This window comes from Gobio gobio (genome assembly GCF_949357685.1).
Source record: "Gobio gobio genome assembly, chromosome: 4".
Lineage (NCBI taxonomy): Eukaryota > Metazoa > Chordata > Actinopteri > Cypriniformes > Gobionidae > Gobio > Gobio gobio.
Genome location: NC_137100.1, coordinates 12,928,826 through 12,956,602, shown reverse-complemented (window position 1 = coordinate 12,956,602; position 27,777 = coordinate 12,928,826). Strand labels below are relative to the sequence as shown.

Below are 27,777 nucleotides of genomic sequence, written 5' to 3'. Positions count from 1 at the left end.
TCTTGTAAATGCCATATATATTCTTGTTACAAACTAAAGGAGCAGTCAACAGTAAACAGCAGATACTGTTGATAGACATGTATTGAACCTGGGACATTCTTTGCCCCCCGACTACACTAAATATACAAGCTCCTTGTTCTTGACATGATCCTTTCCCTCTTCACATTCCGTCTTGTGATTAGCGGAGGGAAGGAAAAGAGGGAAAAGTCTTCATATCCAGCATGACCTCTTCAGATAAGCCATTGTCTCGGTTCAGGAAATAACGCCGATGTCCAATGGTGCTGTCTCCTAGCTGATAAACTCCCACAGCAACACACACACAGGAAAAAGTCACTTCAATGTACAAAACTCTTTATTGTCGAGGAGATGTGTACATGTACATACCACTTATAAAAATAGACGCTAGTTTATACAAAAATGGTAGCACTTTCTTAAAGACCTTCTGGTCAAATGCAATCCTTTAAGGAGCTCAGGGTCTACGGAGATGCTATTTAGTTCTACTGTAATTTCACTGAATGCCGTTTACGCTGAGAATATATTGGCCTTTGAGGACTGTTGATTGCGGATGATCAGAAACTGAAATGGTTTTTGATGTCCTTGATCTGCTTCATCATTCCAGCGATGTGCTCTCCCCTACAAGATAGAAGAAATCAGTTCAGGATCACCGCACTAAAAGTTAAAAGCCGTGTACACACACTGGATGTTCTTGTGTTCTTTCAGGAAAAAAAAAAAATTCACATACACTACATGGATAAACGTATTGGGGCACTTGATCATTACACCAACAGGGACTGTAATGTCATCTCATTATAAATACATATACATTAATAAGGTGATGTGAGGCTTGTATACAGCTGCTCGGCCATGGAAGCCCATTCCACGAAGCTCCCGCCGCACAACTTGTGTGCTGATATTAAAGGAACACTCCACTTTTTTTGAAAATAGGCTCATTTTCCAACTCCCCTAGAGTTAAACAGTTGAGTTTTACCGTTTTTTCGAATCCATTCAGCCGATCTCCGGGTCTGGCGGTAGCACTTTTAGCATAGCTTAGCATAGATCATTGAATCGGATTACACCGTTAGCATCTCGCTCAAAAATGACCAACGAGTTTCAGTATTTTTCCTATTTAAAACTTGACCCTTCTGTAGTTACATCATGTACTAAGACCGACGGAAAATGAAAAGTTGCTATTTTCTAGGCCGATATGGCTAGGAACTACTCTCATTCCTGCGTAATAATCAAGGAACTTTGCTGCCGTACCGTGGGTGCAGCGGCGCAATGATATTACACAGCACCTGAAAATAGGCTAACTTCCGTCAACATAACCAACGTGACAACCTGCTTGCACAGAGAGCGTGCTGGGGACTATTTTCAGGCGCTGCATAATATCATTGCGGGGTTTTTTGTGCATCTTTTTTTACACAAATCATAACAATAGGGTTTTTTTGTGTAACAGCTATGGGGGGATTAGTTGTTTTGTGCAACAGTTAGTGAGAAGAATTAATGGTAACAGATGTGTTTTTTGTGTAACCTTTTTTTCCACAATCAAGTTTTGCGTAACAGCAAATGGGGCGAGTTAACAGGCAACAGAGACATGCAGTAATGCATGTTTTTTGTGTAACTAAATTTTTTTTGAGTAACAATAACAGTGATGCATGTTACTGTAATGGAGACATACTGTTAGTGTAACGCAAATAAAGTAACTAATTTTTTACAGGTTTTACAACTAATTTTTGGTAACAGGGATGAGTTTTTTCTACATTACAATAACTTGTATAAGGTTTTTTTCAACATCACAGTAGGCTACAGACAATTGGCTTTTTCATAAAAAGGCCACAATGCAAAACAAAGTAAACTTTAATGGTTCTAAAAAAAATAATTCTTTATGCAGGGCTCGACATTAAGCCTGTTCACATGCTTGTGATTCTGACAAGTGAATCTGTCCGAATTTTTTTTGTAAATATATAATCTATTCTAAGCAATATTCTCACCAGTGTTCAATCAGCTTTGACATATAAATATGCATGTGTGATATTTTTTGTGATACTTTTTCCATAATCTTATTAGATATAGGCTATGCTTCAGCTTTCCTTCTTAAATTTGATCTATACATTAAATTAGAATAAGACACTAGCTGTTACCAATCAAATTAAATCATTTACACTGAAAAATTACAACTGCATTAAATAATGTTATGAGATTATTTTAAATATTTTTTAATATACAAATAAGAAATGTTGGAAAGATGAAACTAAACCGCCAGCAGGTGGCAGCAGGTGATCGTCTTAATGAGTGAGTCATTGAGTCGATTCGTTCAAACGGCTGATTCATTCAAGAATTAGGCGGTCGTTTACGAAGAGGTCATTGAATCTTTGATTCAACCGATTCATTCAAACGCTGAATCATTCAGTAACGCACTGTTGCTCTTGTAAGTGTGATTTTGCTTAACTGTATCATATGTTATAAACATAAAAACTACACAATTTTAACCGTTTATGCTAACTGAGTTTCTTTGTATGAGAGGCGCTCATTGGTTTTCGATTTTCTCCTCGAGAGGCTGCGCGAGCCTCAACATGACAACCTTGTTGACGTCAGTTCGTTTTATATTATTATCCCCTATCGATCTCCACTTACACTAACTGAATGCAGAATCATTATTGCACTTTGGTAATTCCCTAGTTATTTTTTGTTTTGACGTTTTACTCAGGATACTTGTCCATCGGGCAAGTAAAATTATTTTTCACTTGCCCCTTCAAAAAAAATCCACTTGTCCCAGACAAGCGGACAAGCATTAATGTCGAGCCCTGCTTTATGCTAAATATCATTTCTATTTTTCCTTTTAGTTTGGGGTAGGGGTGCTCCGATCGATCGGCAACCGATCTCGATCGGTCGATAATCGCTTTGGGATGATTGATCGGCGGTCTCCAAAAAGGCCGATCTCATGAACCGATCGCATGCTGACGACACAAAACCCGCACCTGCCGTGAGAGCTAGGGCATGATATGCAGCGACACCGTCTCATTCTCTTTCCTGCGCGGGTAAAATAATTATAATGCTGATGGTGAGGTACAATTCATATTTCTATATTAAATAACTTACGCAGTCATTTGAAAATGTTCTGTGGGACGTAACTTAAGTTCACAAACAGCGCGCGTGAATCACCGCGTGCGCGCGCTCTCTCTCTCCCTTTCAAAATGCTCAAATGGCTTCACATCAGCGCATCGCATCTGCACTAAAATCGAGCTGCACAGTTGACACAGGATTTGCCACTTTCCACAATCGAGGCAGTGTAGCGTCGTCACTAAAGTTTATCATTTGCATTTATTTTTAAGTCTTGCCAGTGTTCAAACCGCTCAGCACTCGCGCGCACGGTCTGGGGAGAGAGAGACACACACACACACCATCTCACAAAAAGCTTGCGAGTACAAATTGCGCTGAAATGGTCAGATACACACAAATGTATGTACTAAATTACCGTCTGGTGATCGTTGATCGGCCCCAAAAATGCTGATCGGAGCATCTCTAGTTTGGGGTGTAATATGACCCGATCACGCTATAGAATAAGAGATGGGTCCAGGACCAACAATAGCCCTCAGCAAAGCATCTTGCTATCACTTAACAGTATAAATAGTGCACTCTCGCATTGACATTTGGTTCTTTGGTGTATGTGTGAAAGCAAAGCAGGTGTCAACTCTCTGCACGTACTGTTCTTTCAGCACTCCCTGGACACACGTCCTCTGCTGGGCGTTGAGTGCGAGGCTGGAGCGAGCTGGAGATGCTCCTGTATTCATCTGTTTCTTCTGATATTCCTTCTTGATGTTCACCTGATAACACATTAAAGCACACAATGACACCGGGGAAATGACGTACATCCGCTCCGCTCATGGCAACAGAGAAATGCAGCCAGAATAAACTAGGATACATGAAGCAGCGCAAACAGAGTAAGGAAAAACAGAGACAGAACGGACCTGTTTAATGCCGTTGTCAAGGTGACGGAGCTGATCGTGGATGGTTTGCAGTTCCTTCCTCATGTCCTTCTCACTGTCTGACAGCACAGGAAGTTGACTGCGCAGACTTCCCAAAACCTGTTTAACTCTACACACACACACACACGTACAAACAAGTGGTTTTAGCATCTTCGTTTCAATAAATGCTTTTTTGTAACTGAGGAGGAAGCGAGTTCTGAACATGCCTACGTCAAAAACATTTTCTGTTCAATTAAATTCACAGGAAGGTAAACCTGCTCATGATGGCTTCCTGACGGTACTTGGCATCTTCATATTTATCAGCCAGTCGCTCTGCGGCCTCCCTCAGGCTTTTCCTACAACACACCATCACATTTTTCAACTTTAGCACAGTGCGCCTACCGCAGTAAACCGCAGAATTTATGACTCTCCTGTTCTCAGCCCGCTCATATAGTTTGGCTGCTTACCACACTCACCACTTGTGCTCTCTAGTGTGATGTGTCTCTATGTAGTAGCCTACTCATGCATTTAGTTCTTCTCTGTGACTCAACTGAGCTAAATGTGTTTCTGTACGTGTGGTTGTGATTCGTGCTATTCAGGCAGTGCTGTGGTTACCTCTCCTCTCTACAAAGAGCAAGATCCTCCAGCTGCTTATTCTTCTGTCCAGTCAGGAGCTTTACTCTAAAAGGGAGAGAATCGTAAAATTAACTGTTGTTAACAGCTGTATTTAATTAAATGGATTGCAATCCTACACTACTAAAGAAGAAATTAATTCAACTGTTCATGTGGAACAAAACTAGTCACTTTTTTGCACCACTGAGTATATTCTACTTCAGAATTAAATTAATTGCATACTACTGCATTGGTACCATGGTTTGGGGTCAGTAGATTTCTTTTTATGTTTGTGAAATAAGTCACGTTCACTAAAGCTGCATTTATTTGATAAAAAAAACCCCAAAAAAACTAATATTGTGAAATACACCGATCAGGCATAACATAATGACAACAATGAATATTGTGTTGGTCCCCCTTTTGCTGCCAAAACAGCCCTGACCCGTCGAGGCATGGACTCTGCTAGACCTCTGAAGGTGTGCTGTGCCATCTGGCACCAAGATGTTAGCAGCAGATCCTTTAAGTCCTGTAAGTTGCGAGGTGGGGCCTCCATGGATAGGACTTGTTTGTTCAGCACATCCCACAGATGCTCGATTGGACTGAGATCTGGGCAATTGGGAGGCCAAGTCAACACCTCAAACTCGTGCTCCTCAAACCATTACAGAAGCATTTTTGCTTTGTGTCAGGGCGCATTATCCTGCTGAAAGAGGCCACAGCCACCAGGGAATACTGTTTCCATGAAAAGGTGTACATGGTCTGCAACAATGCTTAGGTAGGTGGTACGTGTCAAAGTAACATCCACGGGAATGGCAGGACCCAAGGTTTCCCAGCTTTCTACACACACACACACACACACACGCACACGAAACGTGATTCATCAGACCAGGCCACCTTCTTCCATTGCTCCGTGGTCCAGTTCTGATGCTCACATGCCCACTGTTGGCGCTTTCGGCGGTGGACAGGGGTCAGCATGGGCACCCTGACTGGTCTGCCGATATGCAGCCCCATACGCAACAAACTGCGATGCACTGTGTATTCTGACACCTTTCTATCAGAATCAGCGTTAACTTCTTGAGCAATTTGAGCTACAGTAGCTCGTCTGTCTGATCAGACCACACAGGCTAGCCTTCGCTCCCCACATGCATCAATGAGCCTTGGCCGCCCATGACCCTGTCGCCGGTTCACCACTGTTCCTTCCTTGGACCACTTTTAATAGATACTGACCACTGCAGACCTAGAACACCCCACAAGAGCTGCAGTTTTGGAGATGCTCTGACCCAGTCGTCTAGCCATCACAATTTGGCCCTTGTCAAACTCGCTCAAATCCTTACGCTTGCCCATTTTTCCTGCTTCTAACACATCTACTTTGAGGGCAAAATGTTCACTTGCTGCCTAATATATCCCACCCACTAACAGGTGCCGTGATGAAGAGATAATCAGTGTTAGTCAATACACCTCATAATGTTATGCCTGATCGGTTTACTAGTACAGTTTAAAACGACTTTGAGTTTAGAGTTTTCAGTGAATCTTTAGGTCACATGATTCTTCAAAAATTATTCTAACATGTTGATTATATCCTCAAGAAATATGTATTTTTATTTCTAATGTTCATAACATTTGTGCTGCTTAATATTTTTGAGGAAACTGATGCATTTTTTTCAGGATTCTTCGAGATATATATATATATATATATATATCAAACAGCAAGAAAAATATGGTTCTAAATATCAGCTTTAGAAAATGTTTTATCTTGTACCTTCTCTGCATTTCTTCATGAGCCAGGCCCAGTTTGAGGATATACTCCTCTCTGAACACCTGTGTGGCTCTACTCAGCAGCTGCAGACATTCTGGAGGAGGAGGAGAAGAGTCCTTATCCCCTGCTCTGAAACACACACAGAGAGAGAGAGAGAGAGAGAGAGAGAGAGCTATACGTCACAAACCAGTGTCACGTAACAATGTTAAGGTGGTTAAGCTGGTTTTTAGATAATGGTAGGTGGTCTGTTACTGGCTCAAGGTAGTCTATCAGCCCGGCTAGGCTAGACTAGGATGGTCTACAGACAGAAACCAGGTATTCCAGCCGATAGTGCATGTAAACAATCATTTAGAACCATCCAAAAACATCTTAAGCTGGTTTTTACGCCTTTTTTGTGCAGGATCTCTAAAAATGAAAGCTAATGGAAGTGGTCACATTTTACCTCAGCATTAATGGATTAGTCGAGCTGCGTGCCAGGATGTTGCGAATATGCTGTTCAAAAGAGTCTTCAGCCAATCCACGCAGAGGAGAGCTGTCTGACCCCACCCCCGGATGAGAGCAGAGCAACGGAGGGGACGGAGGACGAATAGAGCTTCTACATGGAGATTTAAAGAGAGACGGTTACTAACAACATAATAAAAATCGGATAGCAAGTAGCTTAGTTCCAATTATTATCTAACACAGGGGTTCCCAAACTTTTTTGTCAGCCAAACGGTTTAGATGCAAGATATTTACTTAAAGTACCCAGAGATTAGAAGTTGATATTTAAACAAATTTGTTCAAGGTCCACATGTCGATGATAGCAATAAGAATAACAACAACTATTATTGAAGAACTATTTGACATAGAATATCATTTATTATTAGCTTTTCATCAACTCACGAACCCCTTGCAGATCCTTCACGAATCCTGTTTGGGAAACCCTGATCTAACAAATAGGGAAAGAGCCAGAAAGTGCTCATCACATACAGAAGAGGGAGCAGAAGACACTCGTAGGTACTCGTGATGCAGATCATGGTGGCTCCAAGGGACAGGTCTGACACTATCCAAAACCCACGAACAGGAGCCGGCATACTGAGAGAGAGAGACATGGGACGAGAGGAGAATTTAAATAAGAACCAGTAATCTACAGCGCTTACTCAGCGTCTCTTAAGGTTTGCTAAAACGTTTGCAAATCGGGCTTTTCACAAGAGATCTGGGGTTTTAGCTTTAAATTCTGCTTCTGATACCACAGAACTGAAATGGTAATTTCCTGCAAGAGTTCTTCAACCTGTTAGCGAGAGGTCTGGTGCACAGGATGTGCTCCACTATGCAGCGTTGCTCTGCCGCCAGCTCCTGCAGGCTGTCTTTATCCTCCTCACCTGCACAACATACAATAAATAGAGTTCCTAAACACTCCACTTCAGTGTTGTGGCTGTAAATAATTCAATGCAACTAAATGTGCTCACCAGACTCCAGAAACTTGTGTAGTTTTTTGAACCAGGTGAGTCCTACACTGTGAACACCGGCCTCATGGGTGCAGTGATACCTGTGCTGACACAAAGGATCTGAAGCAGAAGATTGTGACAGAAATTAATACTTTTATTCAGCAAGGATGCACAAAATTAATCAAAAATGACAGGAAAGACGTTTATAATGTTAAACAAGAAAAATGCTGTTCTTTTGAATTTTCTATTCAAATAAACCTGAAAAAAAAAATGCATCACAGTTGCCACAAAGGTATTAAACCCCAAAAAAAATCTTCAACAACTTCTTGGGCACCAAATCAGCATATTAGAATGATTTCTGAAGGATCATGTGGCACTGAAGTAATGGCTGCTGAAAGTATCCTTATTTCTGTTTTACAAACATTGAAATGATCACAGAAGTACTGGGATAAGAGTTTATAGCTTTGATAAACACTGATGTCTATGGTTAGCCTGGATGCCAGCCGAACTTAGCCCCACCCACAACATTTGAGCTTGGGCAGTTTGGTCTGGACCATAGACTGTAAAAAAATATGGATGTAGTGTCTGTGACGGCCGTTGCCATCTTGGCAGCGTGTCATCGCGCGTCACTCCCGGATAACAGAAAATGGGCAAAAAGGCGGGACGTGGGTGGAGCTGAAGTGACGCGATGACTAACAGACAGCAGATAAATGGCTATCCACCTGTCACTCGAAGTGGCCACGCCCTTAATTATGCAGAACTTTAATGCTTTATATAATGTAAACGAATGCGTAATAAAAAAATTCACCCCCCTCACAGTCGGCATGAAGGGCAAAATTAGCCGTATAAACCAAAACCACTATTTGTACCAGACTGTAAACATGTTTTTCTCTGCTGTAAAGTTGGGCATTTTAACATGGGGCTCAATGAGATTCTGCTCACTTCTGAGCCTGTCTCTAGTGGCCAGTCGATGAATTGCAGTATATGTCACTTCCGTATTGGCTTCAAGAGAAACTGTGGGAGGTTACCGCTTGGTCTTGATCCGTAGACAGGGCCGGCCCGTGGCATAGGCGGAATAGGCAAATGCTAGGGGCGCCACTCATCCATAGGGGCGCCGAAATGTATTACTGATACTATTTTATTAATATTAATTTGAAATATTACCAAATAAAGCTAAAAAAAAACTTAACTAAGTCCCCCGCCTCTTTCCGGTCCGCCTCAATCTCCCCCCGCCGATCTACTTGAAGTGCGTCAGAAATACAACGCGCGATCAGTTTAAAGTTGGAAATTTGTTGTGTTGCGTCGCCTCTCGCCGCATCCAACGCAGACAGGATTGCTTTCATTTTTTAGGGTGCTTGGCCGCTCGCTCCAGGTGTTGACACGGTGTAAGTTGCCTGATTATTTATGACGGATGGCCGAATTGTAGTGTCAAAAAAGACAGAAGCCCTCTGATGCAGGGAAGATAAGGGATACACTGCTCTTCTTACATAGTATTTGTGTTTTGTTTATCTAAAAATTATTAAATCAAGGTGCATTTACTAGATAAGTAAAATGACAGAATATATTTTTCTTGTTTACTTGAAAATAAAAAAAAGAGTTTTTGCTTAAAACAAGCAAAATTATCTGCCAATGGAGTGAGAGAAATAATCTTGTTCCTGATTGAAATCTTGTTTCTGTCCCAAACAGAAATAAGATTATTTTTCTCACCCCATTGTCAGATAATTTTGCTTGTTTTAAGCAAAAACTCACTTCAGTTTGATTTTATTTTTAAGTAAACAAGAAAAATGTCTTATGTCATTTTACTTATCTATAAAAGCACCTTGATTTAAGAATTTGTAGATATTTGGACTGTAAACAAGAAAAAGATTTGTGTTTAAATAAGAAGAGCATTTTTTGCAGTGTAAAGACAGAAGTAAAGTGATGTAGGCAAATTAATGAACAGTTTATTTAATTGCATAGTAGTAAAATACTAATGTTTGCTAATTAATTCAGTTATTTTTACCTTAAACTTTATGCAAGCAGCTGTTCTGGGTTCTCCAGAGGCCACAGCCAGTGTGATTTTGTACAAAATAAATAATATAAAAATATTAAACGCATGTAATATCACTTTTTTAATAGCCTAATGTTTTAACTCTGCAGTTGTGCAGTTTTAAGGGGGTGTATCAATTTTAAAATGTATTTGCCCAAATTAGTAATGATATTTATATACAGGTTTATTTAAAATAGCAACATTTTATGTAAAATTCACATTAAATATCTAAATTTCTGTTTAATTCCTGGTGAAAACATGAATGCTCATAGCTTAGTGGAATATTGCTGCCATCTACTGGAAAACAAACACTTTTGCTAGTTCTCAATGAATAGTTTTTGCATGAATGCTGAGATGGTGGAACTGACACAAAGAAGGTTGCTGGTTTGATCCCAGTGGTCACCACCAGTGTGTCCTTGAGCAAGGCACTTTACTCCATGTTGCTCCAGGGGGATTGTCCCTGTAATAAGTGCACTGTAAGTCGCTTTGGATAAAAGCGTCTGTCAAATGCATAAATATAAATGAATGCTAGATGAACTCCTGCTCTTTGTGTTTAGGCTGTAATGTGGCATGGGTGCAATTTTTGTATAGTTTGACTATCATCAGCCTTTAAAAAATAAAAAATTATAATAATAATATCATGAACATAATGACGGGGTAGAATGGACTGGACATCATATAAAACAACAACAATAAATATAAAAATAAAACATCAATGCATTACAAAAATAAAACAGTACGAGTGTTTCCAAAGACTGATAACGTGTAGTGCTAAACCTTGACACAAGGGGCACAAAGTAAAATCTTGCCTAGGGCAGCAAATTGGTCAGGGCCGGCCCTGTCCGTAGAGGAGTAACTATGCCCGAACAGAAACTATTCGGACCAATGAAATTGTCAGGGTGGGCTTTAAACGATGATGGACAGATGATCAACAGTAACGTAATCATCTACGTCATCAAAGGCGCTTGGGTTGAATTTGTTCAAATCCTAAATGGAGAACTTGTTCGTATATGCATTCACCTTTACCATTTCTCTCAGAAATGATGATCGTGTTGGTAAGTACTCTATGTATCCTTAAATTATCTTTTTACAACACCGGCAAAGATCATTTACACTCATCTTTTTCTTCTAACGTTACTTATTCCAGCGTGCGTGCAGACAGGGTTGCCAAGTTTTTACAACAAAACCCGCCCAATTGCTACTCAAAACTAGCCATAAGCAAGCCCAATAGCTTTACGGGGGGGGGCATTTGGGGGGTAAAATGTTTTATCTTGGCAGGGCTGCCTGCTAAAATTCACGTTCCTGGGTCTGTATATCACATAATTGTGGTCGTTTCAACCCGCGGACATGGAAAACAACCCGCAGACTTGGCAACACTGTGCAGTTGAGTTCTGTTGACATTTGACAACTAACGTTATGCGCCGCTTCGTTGCTCTGATTGGTTGTAGTGCTATCCAATTGAGGTCTTTCCAGGTTCGGTTGAAACACGCCCCATAATAACAGCCCAACAGAGCAGTATCAGACTCAGAAAAGAAGTAACTTGATGCTTTAAATAAAGCCTGTAAGAATTACATTGTTACACCAGTGGGTGGAGAATGCGACAAATGGCTGTTAAAAATGTTTTTGTCATTGAATGGTTCAATGACTCACTCATAAAGATTTATTCCAAACTATTTTTTTTTATCATTCAAATTAATTAAATATTTTAAAATAGACTGCAGCAATTAACATTTTGTCAGAACCTCTAGTAAATTATGTTATTTCCCCACGTGCATCAATGAGCTTTGGCCACCCATGACCCTGTCACTGGTTCACCACTGTTCCTTCCTTGGATAGATAGAATTTTGATAGAGACTGACCACTGCAGACCAGGAACACCCCACAAGAGCTGCAGTTTTGGAGATGCTCTGACACAGTCGTCTAGCCATCACAATTTGGCCCTTGTCAAACTCGCACAAATGCTTACGCTCGCCCATTTTTCCTGCTTCTAACACATCAACTTTGAGGACAAAATGTTCACTTACTGCCTAATATATCCCACCCACTAACAGGTGCCGTGATGTAGAGATAGGGCTGGTCTGAATACCATTTTTTGAGCTTCGAAGCTCCTGTAGTAATCAACATCGAATATTCGAAGCTTCGGAGGGAAGGAGCTGAACATATTCTTCTCTCTAATAAAAGCAGGAATCTTGAGAAGCGGCGCGCCTCACGCAGGCAGGGCTTAAATGCTCTGAGAACGGACACTGCACTAGTGATACAAAACACACAGGTCTGTTACGTCCCAGTTTTGATATATTATAGTTGTAAAAATAATTGCGTTCAGTTAGAGAACAGATTAACTACAATTAAAAACTGAACGTGCTGCGTGAGCCGAACGAAAGTCGCAGCACATCTGCAGCAGGAGTCAGATCTCATTCATCACGAGAGTGAGGAGCTGAATGACAAGATCACGGAAGATTTGGTTTCAAAACGAAATGTACTAGCGCCTATTTAAGGGAGTTTGTCATTGTACTGTTTTGGTGTTGTGTTTTTCATTAAGAATAATAGCTAATGAACCCACAATTCAAGCAACCCGCCCCCGAATTGGCAAACCGAAAGTAAACTGCGAATGACAGTGCAGCCATGCGTTCACAGCCGTTCAGTGCACAAGCACTGTAATGGGTAACGGGTAAAAAGGCTAATACATTTTGATTCTATTATTATATTTTCCACAATGTCAAATCAACGTAGCTTAACCCAAAATGCAAGCTTAAGCATGGCTTCTTCTATATAAGCTCATGCAGTTGTGTGCTCTAGACAGAGAATTCTCCACTGCAGGGAACACTAAGAAGCAGCAAATATATTGATTAAGTATAACGAGCTTGGGTTCCTATTCAACTGTCCATCCTGTTTAAAACTGCTTGGCTATATCGCCAGATTTTATAGTGTAAACATATGCAAGCACGAACGAGAACCGTTTCGATGGGGATGCCAGGTGTTCGTGAATTATTATTATTTTTTAATTTAATACCAACCCGTCGAATGAATATTCTGGTCCAGCCCTAATATAATATAATAATAAATAAATATATATATACATATACTATCTAATTTTTTTTTTTACCCTAACCCTTTATATACATAACACACACACACACATACATATATACATACATATATACATATATACATACATATACATATATACATATATACATATATACATATATATATATATATATATATACATATATATATATATATATATATATATATATATATATATATACATATATATATATATACATATACATATATATACATATACATATATACATATACATATATATACATATACATTAGGGATGCACCGATATGAACATTTTGGCCGATACCGATAACCGATAATTCTTAATATTTGAAAGCCGATAACCGATATATTGGCCGATAAATCTAAATACAAATTTTAATAAACTCTGAGAGCCTGATTACAAAAACAAAAGGCTCACCATTAAAAGCCATGTCCCAAACACTTCAACATAAATCAAACCTATACCCTACAGTAGCCTATTTGAACCAGTGTGAGATACCTTACCTTTTCAAATTAATTTGACACTCCTATGGCCAAATTTTTTTTTTTAACACTTTACAATAAGGTTTAATTTTTGTTAGTATTAGTTAACCAACAATGAACGAACAATACTTCAACAGGATTTATTAATTTTAGTTCATGTTAATCTCAACATATTCAGACCCAAAGTTGTGTCTTTTAACATTAGGTATGAACTGTGAATGGACTGTTACAAAACACAAACATTTTATTACTAAAAGAAACAAAGGTTATTGCTCTCTGTTTGTTCATGATAGTTAATGCATTAATAAAATGAGACCTTATTTGTAAAATGTTACCAAAAATTATATTGTCTAAAAAATAAAAATAATATACCTAAATAATGCAAACAAGTAATTGAACAGCATTACTTAGGCTGCATAATAAAGAATCAGAATGCAAGTGCATGAAATAACCTCCGCACAGACGATAAAGAAATGGTTTTAATCAAACCATATTGTTGATGGAAATGATCCGAGAACAATAAAAGTGCTAATTATAAAAAATAATGCTTCTGTGTTTTTGAAAAAAAAAATATGTTTAATATTACAGTAATAGTAAACATCTGTAATATTAGTCTAGTCTATTAGGAATAATGTTGCTGTTTGAGAGCGCGCTGAAGCTGGAGAGAATGAACGAACAACCATAAACTGAAGCGCTTAGAAGTTTAATTAACAACTAAACGCATCATATATGAGAACAATCAGATATTTATACAAAATAAATATAATATTACAACTTATATTAGCACAAAATCACGCATAGGTGAAGGGTTATAACTCCTGTGGATGCTCTTCCCCTGTTTGAGAGCGTGCTGAAACTTAAGATGATCACCGGTACAGTGAAGCACTGCGGGTTATTGACTTAACGAAACACATCCTATATGACTTTAATCAGATGTTTATACTACAAAAATGTAATATTACGACTTACATATGCTTAAAATGACGCAAATGCACAAGCGAACTTGACTGTGCTGGTCAGAATGCGTTGTTGACGCTTCCCACAACAGCGCGCTGAAAAACAACTAAACCCAGAGAATTCACTACGTTTTATAACAGAAATATTCTCATTGCAGTGTTATGTATAGGACAGTCCCAGTAGTTATTAATGCTGTGCATTTCTGTTTGAAATGCGCGCGCCGGTACAATGAAGTGCTTTACTGCATCGTTAATTAACTCAACCAAACGCATCCTATATGGGATTATATACACAAAATAATAAATATAATATTACAACTTACAATGGCACAAAAGGCTGTGAATGCACAAGCAAACTTAACTGTGCTCGTCATGAAGGTGTAACTCCGTGGGCGCGCGCTGAAGCTAAAGACCGGTACAATGAAGTGCTTTACTGCATCGTTTATTAACTCAACCAAACGCATCCTATATTATATTACATACACAGAATAATAATAAATATAATATTACAACTTACAATGGCACAAAAGGCTGTGAATGCACAAGCGAACTTGACTGTGCTCGTCATGAAGGTGTAACTCCGTGGGCGCGCTCTTCCCTCAACAAACGCGCTGAAACACAACGCTCTTTTACAGCCTATTCTATTCTCATTATCATTTTATGTAGATTATAGAAGACTTGCGCTGCACATGTTGCACATAACTGTATTTTCCTTTTCGAAGTGATTCCAAACATATTTAGAGCAATTCAAACCCATCATGGTGGACAGTGCGTCCGTCTCAGCTGAAGGAAATAATACATTATCTATCGGCTTGACTATATCGGTCAAATTTTCTTATTGGACCGATAACGATAACATCAAAAATAATCATTTATCGGCCGATAACGATATGTTGCCGATATATCGTGCATCCCTAATATACATATATATACATATACATATACATATATATACATATACATATACATATATATATATACAGTGCCCTCCACAATTATTGGCACCCCTGTTTAAGATGTGGTTGTGGACTTCTAAAAATTCTCCTTTTTTTTTAAACAACATAGAACCCAAATGCAAAAAAAAGAGAAAAAGTACAAGTTACATTAACTACATTACTTTGGTGGTAAAAAAAATCACACATTTAGAAAAAAAAAAAAAACTTGAAATCATGTGTCCCACAATTATTGGCACCCCTAACAATTCCTCTGAAAATTTTTATTGATTTTTTTTTAAATATATTTTTCTGTAGTTGCAAAAGTTGGTCAGGGTATCTAGGAACTTTTAATTAGTAATTCATGACTTCCTGTTTCCCTGGGGTATAAATATTACGTGACACAGAGGCCTAATTCTCTTACCCATTTGTCAACATGGCAAAGACAAGAGAACACACCATTCAAGTAAGGCAGATGTGTGTCGACCTTCATAAGTCAGGCAATGGCTACAAGAAAATAGCCACTCGCCTTAACTTACCCGTATCTACAGTCAGAGGAATCATTAAGAAGTTTAAAACAACTGGAACAGTGACAAACAAGGCTGGAAGAGGTCCCAAATTTATCTTGCCACAACGCACAGTGAGGAGGATGGTAAGAGAAGTAAAAAAATGTCCTAAGCTCACTGTCACAGAATTGCATCAAAGAGTGGCATCTTGGGGTCACAAAGTCTCCAAAACAACCATCAGACGCTCTCTACATGCCAACAAGCTGTTTGGGAGGCATGCAAGAAAAAAGCCTTTTCTCACTAACACTCACAAACGTAAACGTCTGGAGTTTGCTAAGCGGTACTGGGACTTCAACTGGGATCGTGTGCTTTGGTCAGATGAGACTAAGATTGAGCTTTTTGGCAACAAACACTCTAAGTGGGTCTGGCGTAAGACAAAAGATGAGTATGCCGAAAAGCACCTCATGCCCACCGTGAAGTATGGTGGAGGATCTGTGATGCTGTGGGCCTGTTTCTCTTCCAAAGGCCCTGGGAACCTTGTTAGGGTGCATGGCATTCTGAACGCTTTGCACTACCAGGACATTTTAAATAAAAACCTGATGGCCTCTGCCAGAAAGCTGAAGATGGGTCGTCATTGGGTCTTTCAGCAGGATAATGATCCAAAACATGTGGCAAAATCTACAAAAAAATGGTTCAGCAGTCACAAACTCAAGGTCCTCCCATGGCCATCTCAGTCCCCAGACCTCAATCCAATTGAAAACCTGTGGGGCGAGCTAAAGAGGAGAGTGCATAAGAGAGGACCCAGGACACTGGATGATCTAGAAAGATTGTGCAAAGAAGAATGGTCAAAGATCCCTCTCTCTGTGTTCTCCAATCTTGTGAAATGTTATAGGAGGAGATTAAGTGCTGTCTTGTTGGCAAAAGGGGGTTGTACAAAGTATTAACATCAGGGGTGCCAATAATTGTGGGACACATGATTTCAAGGTTTTTTTTTTCTAAATGTGTGATTTTTTTTTTTTACCACCAAAGTAATGTAATAAAATGAAAGGTTGGATTTTTGTCTTTTTTTGCATTTGGGTTCTATGTTGTTTAAAAAAAAGGAGAATTTTTAGAAGTCCACGACCACATCTTTAACAGGGGTGCCAATAATTGTGGAGGGCACTGTATATATATATACATATACATATACATATATATACATATACATATACATATACATATATATATATATATATATATAAAAATCACATTGTAAAGTTAAATTTAAAGTTAAAATGTTGTTACAATTCTTTTTACCTAAAGAGGTTCTAAAATTCAAAAAATCTAGGCCCAGTTTCACAGACAGGGCTTAGACTAAGCCAGGATTAGGCCTTAGTTCAATTAGGACATTTAAGTAACTTTTATAAACATACACAAGAAAAAAACATTACTGGTGTGCATCTTGAAACAAAACAATGCCACTGACATATTTTAAGATTTGTCAGTGCAAGATTCTTTCAGTTAAAATAGCTCAAACATGTATTTTAGTCTAGGATTAGCTTAAGCATTGTCTGTGAAACCGGGGGCTAATGTTTTGAGAAACCTCTCTTATAATTCACAGATGAAAAAGGTTGTGCATCATAATGAAGTGTCAACGTGAAATTGGTGAATAATAGAAGAAATGTATTTAATTAATTTTTTTTACAAAAAATATTTTAATACTTAATGATTCTAACATTGATTTTGTATTATTTTAAAACAATATTAAAACAAGTATACCAATGGAATGGAATTTTTAAATGGTTCATACAGCATTATATGTGTCATATTATAAGGTCATCTGTAAATATTTTTATTTAGTTTTTTTTCATTGGTTTTCAAAGTGATAACATGCGCTTGCATGATAAGCAGAAACCTAAAACGCTTTATAACGTGCTTTTATTCACCTTTGACACATCAGTTTGACACTGTCAATGTGGTTCTTTTTACCTAAAGAGGTTCTAAAATTCTGGTGAAAATGGTGAAAAGCAATTTTATTCAAATTACACATCTTGACGGTGTACTATAAGTATTCAAATTGGGAAGTAGCCTATATGAACAGTGAGCGCTTGTCTGATCTGCTCACCTCGGTGTAATCTGATTGGACAGGTGAAGTCTGACTCTACAATCTCCTCCTCCTCCCCAGCAGGAAGTTTGAGCGTCAGTTCCAGCTCCACACACTCAAACACATAAAGTGAAGGCACAGTCTCTGAGCCTCTGGACCATCTCTCCACAGCCTGAATGCACAAACACAGGGACTCAGCGTCTTTTGGCATTTGATGATTTGTAAGATAGTTGGACTGAATTCTGTCTGTCTTACTCTGCCATCCTCGTCATCCTCTGCCTCCAGCACCACACAGTGGTACAGCATTCCTGATTCAGTGGCAATAACCAGGATGTTGGGTACACAAGGCAGGCAGAGCACAGCACACGCGTCATAGCCGTAGTTATCTTCGGCCGCAGGGTACATGGGCAATGGGCCCATCGGCTTCCCTAAATTACTGATACTAGGAGAAAGACTGAAGATTAATGGAGCAAATCTCTCTGACAGGCTAGGCTACACATTTAGAAATCATTAACTGCGACAAGAAACAAGAAAAAGATGTTTATATCCACAAAACATAAAATTCATGGTGCATCTGGGTGAATATTTGTCTGGCTATCACCAGACCAAGCTCAATTTAAGATTGAACATGATCAACGGCCAACGACCAGGCAAGCTTCTCTATCCGTAATCGTGATAATCTCTCCAATAGCGTGCCAGGTGGATAAGCCAGTCTGTGATTGGTTCCCGCAAAAGTGTAACAGAAGCAGTAGAAATGAATGTACAGGTTTCCAGACTGAGCTGCAGGGTGAAATCAAATCGCCGGCAGATCAGGCTGGGTTTACCCAGTCTAGGTGAATATCAGAAAAAAATCATTTATTTATTTTTAATTATTTTAGTTGTATCCTAGTTGTATGGATCTATATATAACTTACATTTTCCATTTCAATATTCCATACTTTTCCAGAATTCCAAACCTCCAACCATATTTAACATAAAGGAGTCATACCGCATTATATTTGGTATATTATAAAGGTCATTGTAAATATTTTTCTTTTCAGTTTTTTTTTTTTCATTGATTTTCTCAAAATGATAATGCACTTACATGAGAAGAAACCTAAAACTATTTATAACCTGCATATATTCACCTCTGACACATCAGTTTGACACCATCAATGTGGTTTTATGTTGCATGATCAACAAACAGCAAAGAACAGTCAGATCATTTGCTGCTTTATCTGGAACATGTACTATTTTTAGTGAAATTCAAAAGAGATTATCTAAAGACAAAGTGTTTTGCATAATGAAAATGTGTGCCTTAAATTCATTCAGTCGTGTTTGACGATCACTTAACTTTTTCACTGAAAACACTGCTTGTATGATGCATTAATTTTTTAGAAATTCTTAAAGGGATAGTTCACCCTGAAATGAAAATAAAGCCATCTTTTACTCACCCTGCTGATGTTCCAGTGCCCTATGTCCTTCTATCTTTTTCGGACCTCAAAAACAGAAATTAAAAAACGTCCTCCATATAATGGCATTGAATGGCGACCAGGCTAAAACATTACAAAAATTATACAAAAGTATCATGCAATGATACAGTGAGTCGCGCACCATATATGGAAAGTGTTCAGGAGGCATACTATAAGGTTTTGAAAGAAAGAAACCTTTTATTCAGTCAAAATACTGAGCTCAGCCGCTACTCTGTGCACGCTCCTCTGCTCATCAGCAGCTGCACTGTTGTCATGGAACCCACGATAAGCACACACAAGCACCATTTTGCAAAATCAGTCTCAATAGAAACAAACTCTTGTATTTTCTATAAGGTATTTGTCTGGCTTTCACCAGACCAAGCTCAATCTTTTAAGATTGAACATTGGTCTGGGGAGTCTGCTCTGTATTTTCTACTGCACAAGAGGCGTGGCAGGCATAGTTCAAATGACTCTGTACGCAATTAGATAGTCCTTCAACCAATCAGACCAACGATCCATCGCTTCTCTATCCGTCATTGTGTTAAACCTGCCAATAGCGCGCCAGGTGGATACGCCGGTTTGTGATTGGTCCCGACAAATTTGTAACAGAAGCAGGATAGAAATATGTACAGGTGTTCATCGCCGGCAGAACGGGCTGCGTTTACTAGTGATGGGCAGACCGAGGCTTCGTGAAGCACTGAAACAGTTGAAGCAAATGTGCCATATGGTTTCGAAGCTTCGAATCAATCCGACACCCGTCTCTACGGCGACATCTAGTGGTCACTTGTATGTATTGATCTGAAATACCTTGACAATGATCCATGTAAAAAAAAAAAAAAACGTTTTTAACATGTCTTGTGGTCATGAAAAATTTAAACATTAATTAAATAAATAAAGCCAGAATGTGTCACATTTGTTGCATAACATTTTTATTCAAAAATATGATTTGCTCTGCTGTTGAAGGAGTTAGCTGACTTCTTTTTTTACATATAATTTCTCCAGCCTTTGAAAAATCCTCTCACATGGGACACTTGTTGTCCTCTGCACCAGGGATGGAAATTAGCACCCGCCACCAGCCAAATGCGGGTGATTTTGTGTTGTGGCGGGTAGATTCGCTTCACCTACCGGCCACCGTGGCGGGTAAATAAAAATAGCATAGCCGACTGTTTCAGCTGGACGGCGGACACTTTTAGAGGAGTCACACCTTCAAAAAGAAATGTGCCGTTACAAATCAAATTCACAATATGCAGTAGAGAAGTTAATTTGCGCGTGGTTGCGTTAAGCGGCTTTATTGCCATAGCGGCAGAGTCTCGAGAACATGCGCTGGAAACGTGCGCGGTTTTTTAAAGACATATCGAGCTCGCGTCGCATCCACCGTTTGAACGCAAGAGGATCTCCAGATATAGAGCTGAATAGAAAAAAAGGTATCAATGGGTCTGTCCAGTAACTCGTGATGAACCTCAGGCGAACTGCACACTTTATGAGAAGCATTTCAGTTGCTCAGACTGACTGACTTAAAGCAGCAGCAGTGACACAGAGAGAGACCGGATAGCTGGACCGAATGGCTTCAGCCAAGTGCAAGCAAAACTCACGTAGGCAGGCTATCGACGTTTCACATGGGGTTTATTATCAGCGTCATTCCCATGCACTAATGGGGTAACGTTAGTTTGCAACACTTCACTGACAACAGCGTTATTGAATGGAAAAATAAACGATAAAGAGCAACAGAAATATATAAAGCATACATGCAGCTCACAGCTCGTGCTCCATCTAAGGACTGCCCACTCAGCGAGTGAGTAAAATAAGTGCCTTCCCCCTTAAAGGAGCAGCACCGAATTGTACTTGTTACAAGTTATAGGTCTATTGTTTTTTTAAATGGATAATATATTTATATAATATTCCATACATTATCAGAGCTTGGCAGACAGAATTATTATATATTTTTAGACAGGTTAATTAATAGATTATAGCCTAATTAATGTTATTATTAATGTATAATTTTAATCATACATAATAAATAATCCTGCCATATAAAGTTTGCCCTTTATTAAAATAATATTTAGATAAAAATTGGACAAATAATTACATAACAGTCAAAATTTAAGTAAATTAATACAAAATTTAACAATTTTGAATTTCAGAATTGTCAAAAAAGTGATTAGTGGTTCAGAATGACTGCTTAAAGGGACAGTTCACCCAAAAATGAAAATTCTGTCATCATTTACTCACCCTCAAGTTGTTCCAAACATGTACACATTTCTTTGTTATGTTGAACACATTGGAAGATTCATTCCTACTATGGAAGTCATTGGTGCCCCCAAAGCAGCCTGGGTACAAACTTTCAGCAAAATATCTTCTTTTGTGTTCAGCAGAACAAAAACTCATACAGGTTTGGAACATCATGAGGGCGAGTAAATGATGACAGAATGTTTTAGTTTTGGGTGAACTATCCCTTTAAAGTGCACCAAATAGGCTTTAGAAATAAATTAAATAATCAAATGTAAAATAATATAAAAATGTTATATTGTCGTGAATGGATGTCCCTTATTTTGCCACACTGAAGGTGGCAACCCTAGTATGTCGTCAACACGCTTCAGAAGATGCCAAAACTAATAGTTTCATTGTTGGGACTAAAAACCTAAAACTGGAAGCCATAAAAGACCACGAATCATCCAAATGCCACATCCATTAATCTGCCCTACTCATTTAATGAAATTAATATCAGTTCATGGTTTGTGTGTGTATAAGAGAGAAAGAGAAAATGCCAGTATTTCATTGAGACTTGAGATTAAATAAACTGCTGAAGTATTGTAGAGCTTGTAGTATTAATTTTCACATGCAGTTACACATTGTCGGTTAAAAACAAGAAATGGCTGGTAAAAACATTGAGTGGCTGGTAGATTTTGAAATCCACCAGCCACAGTGGCCGGTGGACAAAAAATGTAATTTCCATCCCTGCTCTGCACCCTCCAAAATGCCAGGATGAGAGCTCCTCAAATGGTGCATCAAGGCTAGCTGCCAATTACAATACACACATCTCACTTTATTAGGTGTTCCCAAATGGAAATGCTCCCACACCACAGATGTACGGCATCTCTTGTAATGGACAATAACAAAGATAACTTCCTGATTAACAACATCCTCATGCTGGGAAAATTTTATATAGCCTACACAAATTTTTTACGGCATCTCTTATGTGGAGCCTCCATTTGTATCTATTCTATTAATATATCTATCTATACATCACCTATGATTCTATATAATTCTATATCTCTCACTTATGCTGCGCTATCTGTCACTATCTAACATATGAATGTGTCACTATATCTATCCCATCTGTCATTGTCTATACCTATCAGTCAATATATCTAATTTAAATCTAGCCTAAATATAGCCGATCTAACCAAAGCGCACTATAAATCTCACTTATATCACAAAATCACTGCTATCACAAAATCTCTCTCCTCTCACAAAAACCCACGAGGTGAAGATGGATTTACTTCACTTTTAAACTTTGTGGGGAATTAGGTTCATACAGATGTGTGACTGTGTGGTTTGTTCCCGCCCCCTTTAATCAACGCAGTTTCAACAGCCGCCACCTGATGAAACACTTCGAAGCTTCATTTAGCCATAGTCACGTGACATGGGTGTTTCGAATCACCGTTCGGAGCAGTGGTTTCGAAACATCTGCGCTTCGGGATCTCGGCAAAGCGCCGAAACGTCAGTTTCGCGTCAGCCATCCCTAGCGTTTACCCAGTCTAATAAGGTATATGATAAGAAATAATACTAATAAGGTAAACCTCCTGAAGTGAATGTTGTGTACCAGTTGTCAAGACAACATTGCGTGGGCGGCTGACGACGGCTCGCACGCACTCAGAGGAGCGTGCACAGAGTAACGGCTGAGCACAGTATTTTGGCGGAATAAGGTTTATTCCTTGCAAAACTTTATAGTAGTCCTCCTGAACACTTCCCATATATGGCGTGCGTCTCACTGTATCATCCTTTTTGTAAAGTTTTAGCCTGGTCGCCATTCACTGCCATTATATGGAGGAGCAAGACGTTATTTAAAAATTTTGCTTTTGAGGTCCAAAAAAGATGGAACACTGGAACAACAGCAGGGTGAGTAAAAGATGGCTTGATTTTCATTTCAGGGTGAACGATGCCTTTAATTTTATAATTTAGAAAACTAAATAAGTGCAATAGTCTGAAAAGACATTTTTCCGTATTGTTTTATTTTTCCCACACTTAGAAATTACTCAAAACTGCGTAGGAACCCTGTTTTTGTCAATGAGCATTGTTTAACGGCATCATCATGGCACAGTTATGGACATGTGATTGTTACCTGTGTGTGAGAGAGATGTAAGTCAAAAACGTCTCTCCATTCCCGTATAGTATGTACAACGGATACACCAGCAGCTCTGCCTTTATCCGCAAACTGCTCAGATGAGGAGAATCCGCCAGCGGTCCGAAGTCAAACGCCACAGCCGTCTCGCCCAGAGACGCTGCATAGGAACGTCTGCACGAAAAGAAGACTTGAGTTATTTGGTCTACATCAGTAAATATATATTAACACTTCATTTTGACCCAAGCCACTGTTTTTACTATATAATTTATTTATATTAGATTTTTTTTAAATTATATTATTAATTATATTACATCATTTTTATATAATAGTTTTGCTGTACGTGTTACAGTGCAATTAGACATTTAAGTGCTGAGTAATAACAATTAACTACATTTACGCACTATTAGGAATAGGGCTAGTTGCGAGTATTTATGCATAATTTATAGTTATTACTAAAGTAACTACATGTAACAAGGACACTGTAAAATAAACATTTACCAACATTAAATTATGTACATAATTATTAGTGCTACCAGTATGTCTATATCGGGTTTTTTTTATTGATTTAGTTAATTATTTTAGTACTTCAACTAAACGAAAATGAGAAATGTTGCCTTTGCAACTAGCTGAAATAAAATAAGTTGTTTTTAACATTTTATTTTATTACACTTGGGGTGCTTTCACACCTGAGCGTTTGTGTGAAAACTTTTGTGAGCGGTTGTTCACCCAGTGCGTTTTCTCCCTTGGTTCAGTTTGTTTAGGCATATGAACACGGCAATGGCGCTCGGATCTGCACCAAAAAAATTGCCCGATTGCAAACACACTCTGGGACGGTTATGCTTGAGGTGTGAAAGCAATCTGACCCAACAGAACAAATGGCATTATAATTCATAACGGAAAATGTGCTATATTAAAAGCAGTAGTGTCTGATTCTGTGAGTGAGCACATTAGTTATCACAGCAGAAAACCAAAAGCTAATTTTCACCTCCTCATTTTAAAATGTTGCATAATTGTGCTTCTCCATGCGAGAATGCTGTCCTGATGAAGCCTTGATTTCTGCTCTAGCTGCATTATAACATTCATATAGTGTTTGCATGTGTCTTGACACAGTTAACCGCACAGAGATCCAGAAAGAGTGTGTTTGAATTTGCTGCAGTATTAATACGAATGTAGTATATAATTTAACAGCAGGAATGACAGCTACATTCGTATAGTGTGTGTACGTCTCGACAGTTAGAAATAAAACCTCAATAAGCTCATGGAGCGAACTTGTCAATCATCTTGATGGATGACGGAGAGGAAACTCTGACCAATAAGAGGACAGTTGTACTCGCATGTGACATGCGTGAACACATTTTGGTACGCTTTGAAAGGTTGCCTTGTGAAAGCCAACCGAACCAAGAAGAAAATGCAACATTGATTGTAACAAATATAATATAGCAGCGAAATGGTCATTTGGAAGTAAACTGACAATCTTACCCTCTTGTATGAACATTGCTGTCCTCATCCAACTGAGACACAGATAAAACTTTGGCAGGTGACTGCGGCTCCTTAAGATTATAAAATCTGTGGGGGGAAATACATTCTTTGAACAACCCAGTACAATAATTCTGTTGTTCGGAGAGACATCTTTAACACTGCTCTCAATCATGGATTTCAGATACCTCATGGTGTTATCTGAGGTCAGTAAAACTAGATGAGGCTCCTCAGTTTCACAGGGATACCAGGCAGCTTGTCGGAGTGTCACAGAAGCAGAACTGGTGAAGAAGCGTTCAGCCACGGGAATCGTCCTTGTGAAGAAGAAAACATATAAAACCAAAGAACCTGATGGAGGAATAACGCAGCTCTCCTAAAGGTGAAGTTCACTCACTTGCAGTTGATCTGGATGCGTCCCCCCTCAAACTCGGACCTCTTGCCCCAGCGCTGCGGCAGTTCCAGTACCGTCGCTCCACGCTGACCGATGAGAGCCACATGATACTGCGTAGGGCTGACGAGAACCTGGCACACCTCAAACAGCGGCGGGTTGATGCACAGCAGAGTCTGCGGAGAGCTCGGTCACTATTTACACATTGTCAGTGAAATAACTAACACCAGACAGACACTATTTAAAGACACTCACCTGATATTTAGAAGTGTCTGTGTCGCCGTCAGCGTTCAGCTGTCGCAGGTTTGTGGTGTAAAACACACTCTCAACACTATCCCATATAAAAAGGTCGCCATTCAGACAAAACGTAAGGTTCTTGGCTATTCGTTTGCTAGTCCCCTGAGGTTCGAAATGACGGCTCTCTTGTAATTTATTGAAGATATCGTGGTTCTTAAGCGCTTCCCTCCAGCGTTCTCCCGCGAACGACGCCATTTTTTCTGTATTGTCGTAGAATATAGACGTCAGAGATATCCACCAATAGGATCACGCTACACGACCGTTTGTGGGGTTTGCAGTTTATTAAGGAGCGTTGTTTTTAGCCTACACTGAAAGGAGAAATATTCATTTGGACATATAGTTTAAAAAAAGCTGATAAATAATACCATTTAAAAAATTGATAAATAATATTTAACATTTATGAATTTAGGAAATAATATTTTAGAATACAAATATTGTCAACATACTCTAGGTTTACTTTGCGACAATGGGCAAAATGTTATATTTTATTGTATTTTTTGTTGTTGTTTACTGTATGTGCTTAAAACAACCATCCCAGAGAAAACAAAACAAACATTAAATATTACGAGGACATTTAAAATAAGAATAAGAATATAATTATATAAAATAATTTATAATAAACACTGAAATATTCTATTAAAATAAATGTCAAATTTGATTTCATAGCAAAGACTTTAATTATACATACAAAGACGGTGCACTCGTATTACGATGAAATGGGAGAAAGTGTAACTCGCAATATGGTGGAATAAGTCCCGCCTTCTAAAGAAAAGAGCCAATCGTCGATTTGTAAAGTCATCGCGTCACTGCAGCTGCACTATTCCTATAGAAACAAGGTGTTTCTCAATGTCAAGGATGCTACCCCTGTAGGACTGGTCCTTCCAAGTCACTTCCTTCAGAGGCTAGGCGAGGCTCCTCTTTAGCATTCGGAGAACAGGTAAATGGAACAGGCTAGCAAGTGCACGTCATTGCGTCATTACATCAGTGAAAAGGTCCGTTAGCCATCAATAACGTAATTTGTATAATATCAATACGGTAGTCATTTGTACTGGCATTTAAACGTTAAACTTTACTTATATTTACTATGGTTATAACAAATGTTTGGTGACGTAAATATTGCCCCGTTAACACTCCGCCAACGTCCGATATTTTGTAATTTTTGAACAAGATAGCAAAGCTGCGCGCATAGGATTGTGGGTGATTTGAGAGCGCGAAGTGTGCGAAGTCTACTCGAATGCATCCTTTCCTGTATATGGCATATTTTTAGAACAAAGGACTCAGACCTTGGTTGAAATTCTGAGGATCCTCGACATTGGAACAGTCCTTCGACGGACGTCAATGACGTAGCATCCTCGGAATTCTGGCTTCCGAGGATCCTTCCTTGACATTGAGAAACGCCTACAGTCAATCTTATTACAGTCTATTGTTCTGAGGCTCACGCCAAAGTCCTTAGTTATTTCACTTGGCGGCCATCTTTGAAACGCCTCTTTGAATTGTGAAACATCAAATTCTCCAAAACTCTTCCCCAAATTTTAAATCACCAATGAAATCTGACAACAACTGTCTCACAATTTGTTGTTTCTAAACAGTCCAATCATGACAAAAAACATGGATTTTTCAGCCTGGACAAAGCTAATGTGCATGCACAATCCTAAACCCGTGTCTCAGAACAGTGTTTCTATATCAACCGGAGCATCTAATGGCAGCTGCAGTGACGTGATGACTTTACTGATTGGCTCTTTCATTTAGAAGGCAGGGCTTATTCGCCATATTGGGTATTTCACTAGACAGATAATATTTAGACCACGCCCACAAGGCGGGGAGGGGACTTTGCATTGCGTGAGGCTGCCTCCTTGTCATTTCGGACTTATAACAAAAAACAGCACAATGTCTAAAAGCTGCTATGTGACAGGGTGTACAGCAAACAAGCTAAAAAACACAGAAATAAGTTTTTATAAGCTGTCGACCCAAAAAAAACGAGCGTTTAAGGAGACAAAAGTGGAG

General features: G+C 38.9%; 1 protein-coding gene across 1 annotated transcript; it reads right to left on the bottom strand.

The window, feature by feature from the left end:
- Window positions 1–332: 332 nt before the first annotated feature.
- Window positions 333–25,990, bottom strand: nup88 (nucleoporin 88). Its single transcript, XM_079815987.1, has 17 exons — window positions 25,732–25,990; window positions 25,483–25,652; window positions 25,277–25,402; window positions 25,092–25,178; window positions 23,610–23,783; window positions 18,072–18,258; window positions 17,838–17,988; window positions 7,779–7,877; window positions 7,601–7,691; window positions 7,300–7,404; window positions 6,773–6,925; window positions 6,334–6,459; window positions 4,581–4,646; window positions 4,241–4,321; window positions 3,969–4,095; window positions 3,706–3,824; window positions 333–633 (listed from the first exon to the last, which is right to left on the bottom strand). The coding sequence occupies exons 1-17, from the start codon at window positions 25,966–25,968 to the stop codon at window positions 570–572; spliced, it is 2,163 nt and encodes a 720-aa protein (XP_079672113.1). The 5' UTR covers window positions 25,969–25,990; the 3' UTR covers window positions 333–569.
- Window positions 25,991–27,777: the final 1,787 nt, after the last annotated feature.